This window comes from Gallus gallus, chromosome 1, assembly GCF_016699485.2.
Source record: "Gallus gallus isolate bGalGal1 chromosome 1, bGalGal1.mat.broiler.GRCg7b, whole genome shotgun sequence".
NCBI lineage: Eukaryota > Metazoa > Chordata > Aves > Galliformes > Phasianidae > Gallus > Gallus gallus.
This window is the reverse complement of record NC_052532.1, coordinates 109,983,343-109,999,961: the sequence shown is the minus strand read 5'-3', so window position 1 is coordinate 109,999,961 and position 16,619 is coordinate 109,983,343. Positions and strand designations below refer to the sequence as shown.

At 47.7% G+C, this 16,619-nt stretch overlaps 1 protein-coding gene across 2 annotated transcripts; it reads left to right on the top strand.

The window, feature by feature from the left end:
* Positions 1-2,475: 2,475 nt before the first annotated feature.
* On the top strand, positions 2,476-15,440 carry SIK1 (salt inducible kinase 1). Of its 2 annotated transcripts, none has more exons than NM_204682.2 (13): positions 2,476-2,875; positions 3,513-3,629; positions 6,015-6,078; positions 6,283-6,444; positions 6,702-6,826; positions 6,941-7,064; positions 8,075-8,298; positions 8,531-8,680; positions 9,274-9,396; positions 9,662-9,887; positions 10,563-10,838; positions 11,345-11,576; positions 12,383-15,440. In NM_204682.2, exons 1-13 carry the CDS (start codon positions 2,723-2,725, stop codon positions 12,801-12,803), a joined length of 2,397 nt encoding a protein of 798 aa, NP_990013.2. In that variant the 5' UTR covers positions 2,476-2,722; the 3' UTR covers positions 12,804-15,440. The 2 variants fall into 2 exon arrangements, with proteins under 2 accessions (NP_990013.2, XP_046759061.1); XM_046903105.1 differs by having other exon boundaries at positions 2,708-3,373.
* The last annotated feature ends 1,179 nt before the right edge of the window (positions 15,441-16,619 follow it).

The window sequence follows — 16,619 nt, the reverse complement described above, 5'->3', positions numbered from 1 at the left end:
CTCCAACCTCCATTTCAAGCCCTGCAGGTGCTCAGGTGTTACGTCTCCATGTTTATAGGTGAAGGAGCCTGCAGCACAACTGGCCTCTCAAAGGGCTAGCACCCAGGTTACTTCAGGTAATGAAAGCAGTATATATAGAATCATAGAATCATAAATCTTGGAAACCACCTTGCCTGCTAACCATGTCCGTCAGTGCCACATCCACACAGTTCTTGAACACCTCCAGGGATGGTGACTCCACCACTTCCCTGGGCAGCCTGTGCCACTGCCTCACCACTCCTTCTGAGAAACAATTATTCCTAATATCCAAACTTAAACTTCCCTTGGTGCAACTTGAGGCCATTCCCTCTCATCCTGACAGTGTTACCTGAGAGGAGAGGCCATCTCCCACCTCGCCACAACCTCCTTTCAGGTGGTTGTAGAGAGCAATGAGGTCTCCCCTGAGCCTCCTCTTCTCCAGGCTGAACAATCCCAGTTCCCTCAGCCACTCCCCATCAGACCTGTGCTCCAGACCCCTCACAGCTTCATTGACCTCCTCTGGACACACTGCAGGGCCTCGGTGTCTTTCTTCTAGTGAGGGGCCCCAAACTGAAAACAATACTTGAGGTGCTTCCTCACTGGTGCTGCATATATATACATAATTCATTAGACAAGAGAAGCAGACAAAATCCTGTTTGCTTCACTGAAACGTCCTGCTGGATCTCTCCCATGGATGTTTACGACACGCAGCTCATGTATCACATAATTTGACTTAGATAAACCACCACATTTTTCTCATTGGATTTTCAGAGTGTAAATTAAAAAAAAAAACAACCCACAAATAAAACCTGACAGTAAGTTTATTTTTGTCCCCCAGGTGGGTCCCTCTTGAGCTCTCTATACATCACTATCACTCATGGAGTGGAGAGCCATCAGCTCTCCATCTCTCATCATGAGTCGCCAGGAAACCATCGGCTAGAGGTGAAAACCATCATGTTGATTGCAGCCATGCTGTGCATCTCTTTATTTCAAGGAGCCTGACAGATCCAGTTGCCTCTGGATAGAAAACCAGCATACCTGTCCTGTATGCCATTGAGGGTAGTGATCAGACAAAGACTTCGGACTAAGACAAACTATATTCTGGCCAGGAGACCACAGAATCACAGATTCACTAAGGTTGGAAAAGACCTCTAAGATCATCTAGTCCAACTGTCGACCCATCACCACTGTGCCTGCTCACAGTCATAGAACCATGAAGGTCAGAGAAGACCCCCAAGATCAGCAAGTCCAAGTGGCACGGGGAGCCCTTAGTGATTGCACCAGGCTGAAGTGCAGAGGAGACAGCATGGACCCAGTCACCAGCTGGAGCACTCCTCTAAGAACAGCCTAGGCTGACTCTAACGAAGATCAAGTTGAATAGCAGATGTTAGCAACATCCGTTGATCAGGCAGGCACCATTCAAGCCTCATTTTCAGGGTGAACCTGGAATTTGAGCCCAAGCGTACAAACTTTGGTCAACTGTGTGTGTGCAGAGAGAACATCTACTTGCTCGACCCAAGTGCATCCGCCACTCAGTGTCTGCCAATGGACCTTGAGATGTCCAGTTTTAACCCCAAACAGCCTCAGCGTGAAGAAATCACTTCCCAAGTTTTCCTCCTAGATAGCAGCCCTGCAGGTGTATTCAGACCACACAATCATTACATCTGGGGAGACCTTGAAGACCACCCAGTCCAAGTGCCGGCCCACGCCTGCGAGCGCTCTAAGCCAGTCCCTCAGCGCCACATCTACCCTCCACCACCAGGGACGGTGACTCCACCGCCTCCCTGGGCAGCCCGTGCCGACGATCCGCCAGAGGACCGCAGGCGGACGGGCTCTCCGTTTCATTTCGTCCTCCGTGCTGGTGGTGCCCAGCCGGGAGATCCGCGGGACCGTCTTCCCGGAGAGCGGCGGACGGCAGCCCCGCCAGTCCTCAGCCGGGGCGCCGCCTCCGCCGAGCTCCGGGCACGGCGTCGCGGGCGCGGAGGGGAGGCGCCGAGGGGAGGCGGTTAACGGGCGCCGAGGCGCGCGCGCCGGCAGGGGGCGACCCCGACGGGAGACGGGAGGGCGTCACGTGACGGCAGAGAGCCCCCCGGGCGGGGACGGGGAAGGGGTGCGGGAGACCCAGGCGCCCCCTCCCTCCGTCCCTCCGCCCTGACGTCACCGCCCCCCCGTCGCCGGGGCGACGGCTCCATCAGCGCGCGCGTCAGCGCCGCCCGTTCCCTGGCAACGGCGCGGTGTCTCGCTCTCCTTCAGCCTCGCGCCTGGGCGCGCGTCTCTCTGGCGTCAAAGTGACGTCAATGGGCCCCGCTCTCGGCTTTCGGCGGTGGGCGGGGCCGCGCGCGGCGGAGAGAGGGGCGGAGGGGCGGGGGGACATCCCGCGTGCTCCCGCCCGCCCGCCCCCCGGCGCACGCTCCCTCCCTCTCCCCCTCCCTCCCTCCTTCACTCGCTCGCTCACTCACTCACTCGCAGCCCGCCACCAGCGCCGCGGCGGCGGCAGAGAGCCCGCCAGGTAGAAGGGAGAGGCGGTTGCGGAGCGGCCGCCCGAGGCCGAAGAAGGGTTAGAGCTGGGCTCCGGGGTATCTGCCGGGCCGCGCCGCGCCGCGCCGTCCCCGCGCGAGGTGCGAGCGCCCGGGGGCAGCGCCGATGCTGCCGCCGCCGTCGTGAGTCGCGGCGCGGTGCCCTTCGCCCGCCGCCCGCCTGAACCATGGTGATCATGTCAGAGTACGCCTCCGTGCCGGCTCCCAGCGCGGCCCAGCCCCGGCCCCTGCGGGTCGGCTTCTACGATATCGAGAGGACCTTGGGGAAAGGCAACTTCGCCGTGGTGAAGCTGGCCCGCCACAGGGTGACCAAGACGCAGGTGGGTACGGGGCCGAGCCGGAGGGCTTCTCTCTCTCTTTCCCCGCGGAGGTGGCGGGGAATTAAAGCGGAGCCGTCGTTCGCGGAGCGCTGCCGAGCGCCTCCCGCTCCGCGAGTCCCAGCGGCGGGACCTCGGCAGCCCCTGAAGTCTTCGCGCGTGTCAGGAGGGACCCGCGAGGGTGGCGGAGCCCCCGTCGGCTCCCCGCGGGACCACCCCGTCCCGTTGCTTCGCTGGAGGGACAAAGAACTCGCCGCGTTCGTTCGCGGGCGGTTTCCCCGCGGCCGTGAGGCAGCCGCGCGCGCCGCGTGTCCCAGTCGCCCTCTCCTAGAACAAAACGCTCCCTTAGGAGAACTCGTTTTTCTCTGGATTAAAAGATTTACCGAATCCCGTCCGGCGGTTCTGTTGGCTGTGCTGCGTGCGGTCGGAGCAGCTCGGGAAAACGCCGTCGGCTTTGGCCGGGCTGTATCGAAAGTCCACCTTACTGCGCTCTGGGAGCCCGTGCGTGGTTTGGCGTGTGGCGGTTTGGTGCTGCGCTCTCCCCCCCCCCCTTCCCCATCCCCTAATATGCGTACCCATCTTGTAATGCCAGCGGTTGTTTGACGTGATGACGATGGTTATTTTATTTTTTAATCTGCAGGTTGCCATAAAAATAATAGACAAAACGAGGTTAGACCCGAGCAATCTGGAGAAGATTTACAGAGAAGTGCAGATCATGAAGCTTTTGAATCACCCCCACATTATCAAGCTGTATCAGGTAAGAGGTCAGCTTTGAAGCACGGCATGCGGATGAGATATGCCTGTCCTCTTGCGTTTGGGTTTGCACGAAGTCATTGTAGGGAGAATGTGAGCTGAAAGAGGTTTTGGAGGCTCCGGTGCATTTGAAGTGGGGGTTTTGGTTGTTTAAAGTCATCATTGCACTTGTCAGCTTCTTGACACAGCAGTGAAAAAAGACTGAAGTTTGGTGTCAGATCAAGGAACGGACTGTCCCAGCTTGTAGAGTTAAGTTGCCTTCCGAGCCCCTCTGCTTTGTGTTTGGAAGGCTGGGACTTCTCGCGTGCTTTTGATATGAGAGGACTTAAACTCTCTTAGGACGGCAGAGTAGCGGGCACAAAATGGGCTTGTCGTAAGTTAGAAAGCAAGTTCAGCAACGGATAAACTCAATCAAAAAGAAAAAAACAACTTGGAAGTATGGATATCATAGAACGTGTGAGGAAATGACCCGTTTCGAAGATAAGTTTAAAAGCTCTTTTCCTTTGCGGAGTTTCAAGGTGTGAGCTTTGATTTGGGTTCGTTCCGTTGCAGCGCTTTTGCTTTTGCCTTTTTAAGGGGGTGAGAACAGCAGAAGTAAGTTGCTGCACAAGTGCAGGGTGGCAGCTGTCTGGTGAGCGAGGGCAGCCTTGCAGATGCGGGCTATTCGATCCAATTAGCATTTGGTGTATGTTCCCCTTAATCATCTTAAACAGCGCCATGCGGATTTAAGGAGACGAGGTATCACGGTCTGTCTGGACCTGGCCAGAAGGACAGAGGGGGGGAGAGGAACGGATTAAGAAACGAAGCGGCGGGTCTGTAATTCTGTGCGCTGTCGTGCACCCGGCTGTCAAGCTGCTATCTTACCGTTGGGTTGGTTGGCTTAATTGACGTTCCCCTGTTTTGAAACGTGTGAGGCTGAGGAGCCAGTAGAGCAGGTGTTTAGGCAAGGCATTGTTTTTCAATGCCTTGACACGCGTGAGCTGCTTTCGTATTTATGGTATTAAAGCATCCTAACGACAGTGATTTTTGCATTAGCGTCTGACGTCGTTGCTGCCCATAGGATATACCGAACCGTTCTAACAGTTCTGCTGATTTCAGTTCGGTGGAATGATGTGGGTGAAAACACTGTTTGGAAGCTGTTAGAAAAGCAGGTTAAATTCCATCTCGTTGAAGCACTTCACTTGATTGAGCAAATGACGTCGGTAGTGGACCATAATTTCTTTTCAGCAAAGTTTTCTTCTCTTTGCTGCCGTAACTGATGCTTTACCTGTTTGGTGGAGGCTGAGAAGCAGGGATGGAATTAGATGACATACCGACGTAGGGTGTGTGTTCTTGTATTATTTCATCATTGTTTTAGTTTCAGCGCAGCGTCTTAATTTCATCCAGCTGGCACCTTTCCCAGAACACTTTCCTTCGGCTTTTTAAACTGGGAACCTCTCTTCCTTTGCTGCCTTCTTGTTTGTTTTCATTTTGTGTCTGTGTGTACTCGGAGCGGGGAAGGACAAGAGTCTCCAAAAAAGGTTATGTGGTAGGAAGCTGGAAATTGCAGCCTTTGAAGTAGCATTGAACGCTTGTTTGGTTGTTAATATGTTGCGAGCCTCCTGCCTCCCAAACCAAATACCGCTTCCCTTTGAGTCCTATCCCAGGGAAAGGTGGTATTTTGAAAGCTGCAATGTCACATTTAAGAGATGTGATGTAGTACGTGAAGATGAATCCCCAAAAGCTCCAAAGATGTCAACTTCCTCTGATGATTACTATTTTGCACGAGGTTGGGAAGTGATTGCTGAACGGCCCAGTGACAGCTGTTGATGTGCTTCAAACACTGCAGTAACACCACCAACAACCTGTTTTTGCTCGCATGGGAGGCTTGCTGTGCCCCTAGCCGGCACCAAATGGGAGCGGGGTGTTTGGTAACACTTGTTGATTGTCCGAGTTGCAGGTATCTCCTGATCTGAGTGCATGCTAGTTGTGAAACAAAGATGGCTTTAAGTGAGCTTTGTGCCCTTGTGCGTTCCAAGTATGTCCAAGTATGAGTTGGAAAACTGTATATGCATATTTTAACCAAGAAGGGAATTCGGGGAAGTATATAAAATCATGAAATGCTCATCAATTATCTCACGGAGATTACTTGGCATAGTAACGGTAAGAAGAACAATACCATGGAAAGCCATTGTATGTTGTAGGCACAGAAGCATTGATTTGTTATCTTTTTCATTACCAGTTTGCTCAGGATAAAAAAACAGTGCAATGCAAAATTAGGTGTCTTTACTGCCAGCTACTGTGGCAAATAAATAAATGACCCGCTATATTTGAGAATACATTTAGGGAAATGAAAGTAACTATAGAGGTCTGTGTTTCTTCAAGCGTGTCCTCTCTTGTGTCTTGGCAGGTTATGGAGACAAAGGATATGCTTTACATTGTTACTGAGTTCGCTAAGAATGGAGAAATGTTTGGTAAGTTCTCACAGCAGCACCTCACAGTTCTTTAGATTTAGAGCTCCTGGCCACATTGTTGTCATTCCTGAGTAATATCTGTTCAGATTAAAAACCCAGAGCCGCTATTGTCAGCTGTCAAACAGCGAGTGCTGCATCCGGAAGACTACAAAGTCATTTTCCAGGTATTTCTAAGTCTTGTGCCTCTTTTATTTTGTCTTGCAGATCATCTGACCTCCAATGGGCATTTGAGCGAAAGCGAAGCGCGGAAGAAGTTCTGGCAGATTCTTTCAGCAGTGGAATACTGTCACAGCCACCACATAGTGCACAGGGATCTCAAAACAGAGAACCTTCTGCTAGATGCTAACATGAATATCAAGTTAGCAGGTAATGAGAAATGCCCGGTTACTCTATAAATGGCGTTGGGCACGTGGTCAAATCTCATAAATGTATTTGGAGTAACTGAAAGTTAAAGTTACTGATATTTCTCTTAATATATCCTCTGGACAAAAGAGGAATAGCTCAAATGAGTATGCAGAGAACAAAGCAACACACCTGCTCCCTTCCCTCTGTTTTCTGCTACTTTTAAACAGTTTGCATGTGGCTGAGTGATGTCTTACAGCAGACTTCTACCTTCCTTCCAGACTTTGGCTTTGGAAACTTCTACAAGTCAGGAGAGCCACTCTCCACTTGGTGTGGAAGCCCACCTTATGCAGCTCCAGAAGTTTTTGAAGGCAAGGAGTATGAAGGACCTCACCTTGATATATGGGTGAGTGTGATATTCCTTTGGAATTCCGTTTCACGCTTCGTTATGGACTGTGAGCTTTGAAAACCGTTGTTTCTACTGGCATCATTCATACACTGTGCTGTTCTCTGTTGACAGAGCCTTGGAGTGGTGCTCTATGTCCTTGTCTGTGGTTCTCTGCCTTTTGATGGACCCAATCTACCAACTCTGAGGCAAAGAGTGCTGGAGGGGCGGTTCCGCATCCCATACTTCATGTCTGAAGGTACTTTGTTTTCAGATTCTTAATGTTAGGAAAAGGAACTGAGAGTAAAGGGATAGTTGTCCTATTCTTTCTTGAGGCAGTGACCAGATGGGGCTGGTTTTGCAGCTGGCGATCACCTTGTCTTTATGCATCCAGTAATTTCTGTAGGGCAGCACTTAAGTTCAGGGGCTGATTGTAGATGTTTTCTTTTCCTGAGGTCTACTTTATGATGTATCTAAAAGGCTATTATTTCATTTCTTAAGAGTGTTGCTTTAGATTACAAAAACTGAAACCCTAGCTTTAGAAACAAATCACTCACAAAAGAGAGAAAACAAGCTTTTAATGAGACTAACCTGCAATGCTGAAGTGGGTGTAGTTCTGAGATATTCAAACTACGCAGAAGGGGTACGTTTCAGTGTTGCTTTGCTGCCAAGGAGAGCAGGAATAGTGAAGCTTAGCACTGTTTCTTGAATGCTTGCACTTGGGCAGTCTGGTGAGAAAAAGAAGCTGAGAGGTATTACCAGCTCTCTCCCATTAGGATTTGAAAACAAATGAATATGCCTCTCTTCAATGGAGTAATATCTTTTAAAGTCTGATCTTTATCTGTTTTAGCTGTGAACGGCTTTGATTACCTGGTTGTAAACAAATAAGCAGTATGCTTGGACAGGGAGTTCATATTTCACTATGTACGGTAGTTCTTAGTAAATCCTAACCTATTTCAAGTGGATATACCATAGTTAAACCTACATCCACTCAGAATTAGCCCCCTTGCAAGGTAGAGGGCAATCTGAAGCCTGCTTTTAGCCACAGAGCATCATTTTGCTCAATGACACGTTGCTTTTATGAAATACATACCTCTCTTGTGCTGGTTTGAATATTTAGCAGTCAGACTATGCATCAGCTTCTCAGAAAGCTTTTAATTCCTGTTTTCATAGACATCAAATGCTGGTAGGAGGAAAGTTTCTTAGCAAGTGCCTGGGGCTGAACTGTCATTTTTACCCCTTGCTCATGAGTTTATCTTTGTCATCTAGACTGTGAAACACTAATCCGGCGGATGTTAGTCGTAGACCCAACAAAGCGAATAACCATTTCCCAAATAAAGCAGCACAAGTGGATGCAAGCTGACCCATCTCTTCGACAGCAACAGTCTTTGTCCTTCTCCATGCAAAACTATAACTCCAACCTGGGTGACTACAATGAGCAGGTCCTTGGGATCATGCAAACGCTTGGCATTGACAGGCAGAGAACTGTTGAGGTGAGAAGTGCTTGTCCTTTCCATGTGTTTTCAGTGACTACCAGAATGCCAGTGGTGCAGTTATGTATATTGTTCAGTGACTAGCCTTGGTGCAGTTTCACAGTGTAGTAAAATCTTCACTGCCCTTCTGGGTTTCTACTTGTCTCTTGAGTACGCAATTACAAAGTCTTAATAACGAGCTGTGGCTGTGTATCTTGAGTTAGGTGTAACTGTGGGGTTCTTTGTCTTGTAGTCTCTACAGAACAGCAGCTACAACCACTTTGCTGCCATTTATTACCTGCTCCTGGAGCGCCTCAAGGAGTATCGAAGCAGCCAGCTATCGAGTCGTCCTGCAACTGGCCGTCAGCAAAGGCCGAGGAGCTCTGAGATCAGCAATGCTGAGGTAAGGAAGGGCATTATTTACCTGGGAGGGTGTATCTGCGGGCTCTCTTTTCTGTTGCTTTCTATGGGAAAATAAGATTGCAGCTTTGAGGCTTCTGAGAACCAATTGTGTCCTTTGATAGGACAGGCTGCTATTCTTCAGCAGGATGCTGATTGATTGAGTACTAACTGTCTGTAGATCATGATCCAGAGAATAGTTTGCCTCTGGTACAAGTCAGTAATGAGGCTTCTTGTGGCAATTTGCCTTCTCAGGCATGGATCAGTTCCCCTTTTGTTATACGCCCTGTAGGATCCTCAGAAATACTCCATGATTGAGTTTGTATGTTTCTTCTGACTTTTCCTAACCACTACTCCCTTGTAAGCATGCTCTGGTGCCTTTTCAAATTGTCCTTGCAGTTTTATAGTCTGACTTAGGAGAAGTACTTTGTGTTTGTGTTGGCATTGAAAGAGTAGCTTTGTTAATTTTGATAGAAAGTGCACGGAGAAGGCTTGCACAGAAGGTGTCTCTGAAATTCCTTGAGCCTACGATATTTGAAGAATCGCATGGAACAGCAGTATATGTGATGGCTTCTGTGCATCTCTCTCTGCCTTCAGATGCCTCAGGACAGTCTCACTAGTGAAACCCTACGATCATCTCTGCTTTACCAGCAACCTCAGAGTCTGATTCAACCGTCTTTGCAGGCAGAAATGGACTGTGACATGAATAATCCATTACAGGTGTGTGTTTTAAGCTAAACTGTGTGTAACTGTGTCCGTTTTGTTGTTGTGGGGGTTTTTTTTGTTTATTTTTAAACTGTTCTGTTGATCTAAAAAAGACAGAGGTTGTGACAGTTGTTCTCTCCCTTGAATCTTTTGTTTGGCATTTGGGCATGGTGTTGTAATGGCCTCTCAAACAGTACACCTACTGAGGACATGCCACAGGGCTATGAAGAGCATTAAAACGTAGCACAGAAATAAGTCTGTGAACTGACATGTTTTGCAGCCTGTGTTTTTTCCTGTGGATCCCAACTTCAACGGGCTCTTTCGGAATCGCTCCATCTCCCCCAGCAGCCTTCTGGAGACCACCATCAGTGAAGAAGTAAGGCAAGAGAAGGAGCTGGAAGATGAAATTAAGGCGTACGACCACCCCATCCGCATCCCTAGCAACACCAGCCGGAGGCACACGCTGGCTGAAGTCACTACTCACTTCTATCAGCATGCCCCCCCATGTAAGTCTGGGAGCAATGAAGGTTGTCCTTAGTTAGAGGAAAATGATGGAGAAGGTGTGTCATAGCAGAAAAATACCTGAGGATGTGTGCTGATTTTTTTTTAACTTGACTAAAGTAGGAAAACCCAGAGAAGAGGTCTCTACTCTGCCCCCTTTAGTTCTGACTTCCCATAAATAAGCATGGCCCTTCAGGAAGAGACCCTGTACTGTTATATTTCATCTAGATCTTTTCAGAGGGAGCATTCTCACAAGCAGGACATAACTCTTCCCTGTTTGTTTCTGCTCTTTTAGTGTGTGAATGGTGTGCTTGCTTGACTTAAAAAAAAAGTCATTGCTAACTGTATTGGGTACACATCCAGACTCCTTGAACTAAACAAGCAAACAAAAATGCTCACAAAACAAAAATCTTATGTTGGAACTTTTGTGCTGAAAAACATTGTATGTCTGAGAGTTATTGGCAGAGCTCTGCCAGTTGGGCAGAAGCCCAATGTAGGTTATGTGTCAGTGACTGTGTGCTGGAGTCAGGCCGTGTGACAGCACAAGTTGCTGGACATCTCTCTGACTTGCAGCTGCTTATTAGTGCCAGTGTAGGTGGGCAGAGTGCTCTGATGTCACGTTTGTTCCTTCCTGTACTCATCTTGAGAATGCTCTTTCTGTCCTTCCTTCCCCTCTGCAGGTATAGTCATTTCCTCCTCAGCAAGCCCCACAGAGGGAACTAGTTCAGACAGCTGCCTTACTTCATCTTCAAATGACAGCTCAGTAGCCCTGAGCAGCTGTTTGGCAGGTCAAGTAATGACGGGGAGCCCAGCCACAGCTAGGATGACATCAGCCTTCCTAGCTTCCCAGTCTGACGCTCCGGTGTTACAAGTCCAGGGCTGCATGGGAGGTGCTTCTCTCCTGCCTGTCAGCTTCCAAGAAGGAAGACGAGCATCTGATACCTCATTAACTCAAGGTAACTCCTTCCTTGCTTTATTACTGGGATATTGCAGTTGCCACAAAAAAGGGTAGTTTTCTTGCCTGTGTTGGGGTTACGCTGAGGCCGCCTGGATATTCTGTCTCCTGTATTTGTGGTTCTTGAGGAGGGCGCTGAGGTTGGGAGGCTCTCTCATACTGCTTCAGCATGCCTATGAACATGTTTCTGCTGCTATGAGTGGGATGGCAAGCTCCACCCTCCTCCTAAAATAGGGGATGCTCATCGTGTTTTATAGTAGCTTTGTCCTTTGCTGTGTATGTGTCCATCTGAACAAGGGTGCAGCTGTCCCAAACCCTGTTCCGTCACATCAATTTTACTCTGTCCGTCAGGCAGAGACGCAAACGTGGACTGAAGGGTCATGGTTTCTTTTAGCGCAGTGCTCACGTAAATGAAGGCAGCTGCCCAGAAAGGCTGATCTGTAAAGTAGGCTCTCAGTCAAATGCTAAGAAGGATTAAAGTGCATTTCTTCTCCTCGTGTCCCACAGGCTTGAAGGCTTTTAGGCAGCAGCTGCGGAAGAACGCTCGAGCCAAAGGGTTTCTCGGCTTGAATAAAATCAAAGGCTTTGCTCGGCAGGTGTGTCAGTCCTCCTCATCTCGGGCAGCAAGGAGTGCCATGAGCCCTTTCCAACACGCACAGCCGAACACCTGCATCTACAGCAGCAGTGGGAGCAGCAGAGAGGGAAGAAACCTCCTGGAAGAGGTGCTACAACAGCAGAGGTGAGAAGCTGACCTGGAGGAGTTTTCCTGTATTCCTTGGGGTTGTTTTGATTAGGGGCAAAGAAGGAGGAGTAAATGCAGCAAAAGGGGTTGGGGAGCTTGGTCACTGGGGATTCCTTTCCTCTCAGCTTTGCTGTGTGGAAGCAGATAAGCTGTTTAGCTTCCTTTGTGGGTTCCTGCACTGGCACGTGTAGCACAGGACACGCGTTTCCGCTTAAAAATCTCCATGTCCAAGTATTTGGAGGTCACTGGACAGAGAAGCAGTTTGGTACTGTGGGGGAAAACACTACTTCTCCCCATTGCAAGCTGTGTTTTCGTTTGTTAGTTTTGGGAATGATTTCTTTCCTCCTCTGCCTCCTCCTGTAATTTTCCCATGGTAAGGAAACGAGACCTTGTAATTTGGGAAAGTTACAGCCCACAAAGGAGGCACGGTTCCAGTGGCCTCAAATGTCGTGCGATGGCACCTCTTCATTCCCATAGAAGCAAGATGGAAAATAGAGCATCCGGTTTATGTGCATACGTTGTCTATAAAACGGCTAGTGTTAGCTGCCCAAATTGTGGCCAGATAACTTTCTAGTGGTAGTTTCCAGCTTCAGTGTGGGGAAAAAACCGAGAGAAAACATGTTGATCTGGCACGGCAGTCACTTTAATTGTACTGACTGGGTAGGGAGAGATTTGACAGAGAGGAGGAAACGAAGGGGAAAGTTAGAATCAGGGGTAAAGGTAAGGGCAGGAGAGGAGGGAGGACAACTTGAACCCTTTCTGGTATCGCAAGCTAACATCTTACATCCTTGGACTCTGTTCAGAATGCTCCAGCTTCAGCATCACCAGCTACTCCAGCCAGCTTGTCCCCAGACATCTCAAACATCTGCGACAAATGGCCTCCCCCCATCTGATAGCGCAGGTACCTGCAAAGCATCCAATTCTCTTCTGTTGTCAGAGCTACAAAGAGAGAACTCATTTGAGTTGGCCTTTGGTGGCAACAGCCAACTGCTCCAACCTCATTTCTTCGGTGTCAGCGTGTCACCGGTGTCCTCAGCAGCTCACCTCCTAGACACTCACCTGTATATCAGCAGCAACGTCTCTCCGGTTGGCACCACCTTCTCTCAGCAACAGAGCTTCTCTGCTCAGTCTCCGAGCTATGATGCTGTCACTTTGCAGCATGGGGATTGTGAGATGGAGGACTTGACTTCCAACCAGCTAGGGAAGTTCGTCCTGGTCAAATGAGAGCTCTGGCTGCTACAGCTCACGCTGCTCTTTTTGCAAAGAACTTGCACCACTGTCCCATGGCACGCGTAGGTCCGTGGCTGGCTGGTGTTGTGTGGATGAGTGACTCTCAGAAGCAATAAATTTTGAAGTATGTGAAGAGGCTGTCTGGCTCCGAAAGCTAGCAACTTTACAGAACTGAAACAAGCAATATGTATGTCTTTTTGCTTCTACTATTCTTGCACTGAACAAATATGAATAGAAACTGATTTTTTTTTTTTTTTTAAGGAGAAATAATGATGGGGAAGATGGGTGGGGCATTTGTGGGGACAGGGAGGGATGTGGTTGGGGAAGAAGTCTTCGGTACTGTACTCAAGTCAGACCAATACAGCTCTGCTGTTATGCAAGATTAGCAGCTGTCGGTAGTGGTGACACAGCAGGGAGAGGCTTTTCAAAGAAGGGACCAGAGCCTCCCTCTTTCACAATATTCATTTATGGGTTTGTGAAGATGATTACCTCTTTTAAAGAAAATAAACAGAAAACCAGTGGCATGCAACATTATGCATTCATAGAAGACAAAAATGGAAGCATTGCCATTCGTGTTTGGTTTTTTCCTCCTGTTAACACTCATTTTGTTTTAAAGGAACCAACATCCCCATTCCGCATCTCCCACATATGTATACTTTACGTGAAAACTGTGAACTTTCTGCTTGATATGTCAGCTAGGAAACCTTTTATTTTAGGAAAAAGAAAAGCCAACAACCAAACAGCATTCTAATTAGCACAGAAGCAAGCAATCTCTTGAAAATGCATCCTTTGATATCAGCATCTGAATTACAGACTGTCTGGTCTTCTGCAGGGGTGGTGTGTGTGTGTGTGTGTGTGTGTGTAAGCACATGCACACATGCATGTGTTTTGTTGGTCTAAATAATCTTTAGGTATCTTTTTATAAATGCTAAGTTGTTTTTGTATTCCTGCAGAGGCACCAAGGAGGGAACCCTTATTAGCAGTGGGGTGATGGGAAGCATTTCCCTTTTAAAAGCCCTCCTGGAGATGGCCTACAGAGTTGTCTGAAGGGTATTTCTTAGCGCTGCACGTTGTTATTTCCGCTGCTAATTATGTTTTTATGCATTTCATTATCAGGGTCCAAATAGAACTGACTCTTGGGGAAATGTGCAATATTGAGGTTATAATTATATACTGACAAAGACAAAAGGAATAGGCTAGAACAGAATTCTGCTCTAACAGAGGACAGCTATTTCTGAACAAAACTGTATTAAAAGCGAGTGAAACAGCACAATCTTTGGGTGTTTGTTTTTGGTTGGTTTGTTTTTAGCATATTAGCAAAATGAGGGTTTGGATTAGGTAGGTGTTTTTTTTTTTTTGTATGGTTTTTAATGCTGTATATGTATATAAATAGGAAGCAGAAAACTATAGAACACTAGTTATTTTTTATATTTTGTAATATGCTTCTATTGTGTTTCTGGTATAAGCCCACCTCCCTCCCAGGGCAGAGCACGACTTCTGTTGGTGTCAATAGAAGATGTGCTTAGGTGTAAAGGGGAGCCCAGGCTGTGCCCTTACAGCAACGAGTAGGGTAGGGCGTTCCAGCTTTGGAAGCAGGTGAGCAAACAGTGAGCCAGTTCAGCTGGAAGTTGCATTCAGGAAATAGCTGCATTTTGTCTAAATGCTTCAAGGGACCCATCTCCCTCGTGTGACACAGGGTGCCTTCAAGTAACCTTGGCTTCGTGCAACCTGCAGTATTACACATTTACAAATAATATAGATACCTGTTTTTGTTCTTTTTTTTTTTTAATTAAAAAAAAAAAAAGCCAAAGATTGACCAGATTAATTGATGGGAGTAGGAATGGCTGAAGATGTCATGTGGCTCTGTCTATGGCTCTCCATAAACAACCTCTATCTGTGTGTAGTATCTGTGTGTCTATACCCGTGCATCTCCAGCTCGCCACTGCTGCTACGTGCTCTGGAAGGCTTCAATTGCTTGGGTTGAATTTCCGAATGAGCGGTGCCTTGCAGCAGAGAAAACACCAAAGTCTCACTTGAAATTGTAGTGATTTAAAAACAAGCAAACAGTGACAAAAAACAAAGACCCTACGCAGAGGACATGGAGATGGCTGGAGAGGAGGGCGAGAAGAAGCCAGCACCTCACAAAGCAGCGACTCTGCCTTCAGTTCCGTAAGGGGTAGCGCACAGACTGAAAACACAGATTTTTTTCCTCTTTGATGTTTGTTCTGTTTAAATGCCGTGGATCAAAAGGCCACAGATTCTTTTGTTTCCTGTCCTAAGCAACGACGAGCACTTTACTTTCATAGTATTTTATTTTTTTTTTCTTTTCCAATTGCTGTAGAACCTCTTTGGATTTGTTGCCGGAGCAGAAAGAGGTCATTTTAAGAAGTTTGGGTTGTTTTTTTTTTTAATTATTATTTTTTGGTAGATATCTTGACAGTGCTGTTCTGCAGACTGCAATGCAATAGGGTATTTAAAGACACTACGTGATTGGTTTAATTAAGATGTATAGTTTATTTTTTATCATGACTGAACAATCATTTTATTTCTTATGTTAAAAGGAGAGATGTACACCAAAATGATTAGTCTGTGTTTTATTTAATATTTAAATAAAAAACGTTTTAAAATCACCGTCTTGCGTGTGGTTGGGTGGAGTTCTTTCTCCTGCTGCTCTCTGCGCTGTAACAGCAGCTCCGGCTCTGCATAGTTAAGACTCATTTTAAAGCCTGAGTCCACAGGACGTTACTGGCACTTTCTATTATGTACTAAATGAAGAGGAATGGCTGGCTCAAAAATCTGATAATGGGATATTGAGCCTTTCACTGGTAGGCAATCTGTCTGAATCTAACCCAAGTCTGTAGTAATCGGGTTATAAAATCTGACAGCTTGAGAGGTCTATGGAGTGAAAATGGTCAAGCGTGGTTTAGTCATTACCAGATGAGCAATCCATCCGTGTCACCTTCATCTAAAAGAGGCCTCAGCCAGATTAAGGCAGCGAGGGGAAAAAGAGCAGCGAGGGAAGCAGAGGTTCCAGGGGTGACGGTATTTCTCCTCTCAACCGGCCGCGTTGCCTTCACAGCAGGCTGCCTGCTTGCGGGCTGCAGCAGGGATGCACTCGACAGACTAAAACTGCAAAACCTCCTGACTTCAGTGGAAGATCAGTCCGCTCCCCCGGGAGGTGAGAAAGCCAAGTTAGGAAGCTCACAGGTACTGTCAGAGCGGTGTCTGTTTTGCACGTGTTTTCCTTGGGTCGTGTTTTCGGCATGGCTGCATCCAAAGTGAGGGTTTTCACAGCTATGAAGAAAAACAACAGAGATGCTTTTAATTACTTCTGCCTCGCTTTTATTACGACCCAGTTGAAGAGTGACACCAGCTGCTATTTTCACGAGGTTCTCAGGGCATTATTTTAAACGCCGGCAATTCTGTGAGATCTCAAACTGTTGCTTCTTAAGGGACAAAAATCAATGCAATTCCACCAGCTTGTGCCAACATAACTGGCCCTTGGGTACAGAGGGATCTGACAGCATCATGATTTCTTGGAAATGGTAGGGAAAACCAGAACAAAGAAAACGTGGGACCCTGGACTCAGTTTCCATGTGTACACAGTTTCACTCTTGGTGCTTTAGTCACCGTCTTCCGGCCTTTCCTCTGACATTTGTCTCTGCTCCCGCTTACCATGTTTGGTTTTGTCCTCGATATCTCTCCAGATGCTGCGCTGCTCGGCTTTGTTTCTCACAATGCAACTCCATACCTAATGTTTTCTTCTCTTTTCCTGTCTGGAATGGATGTTTTGTTCCACCACTTTCAGGT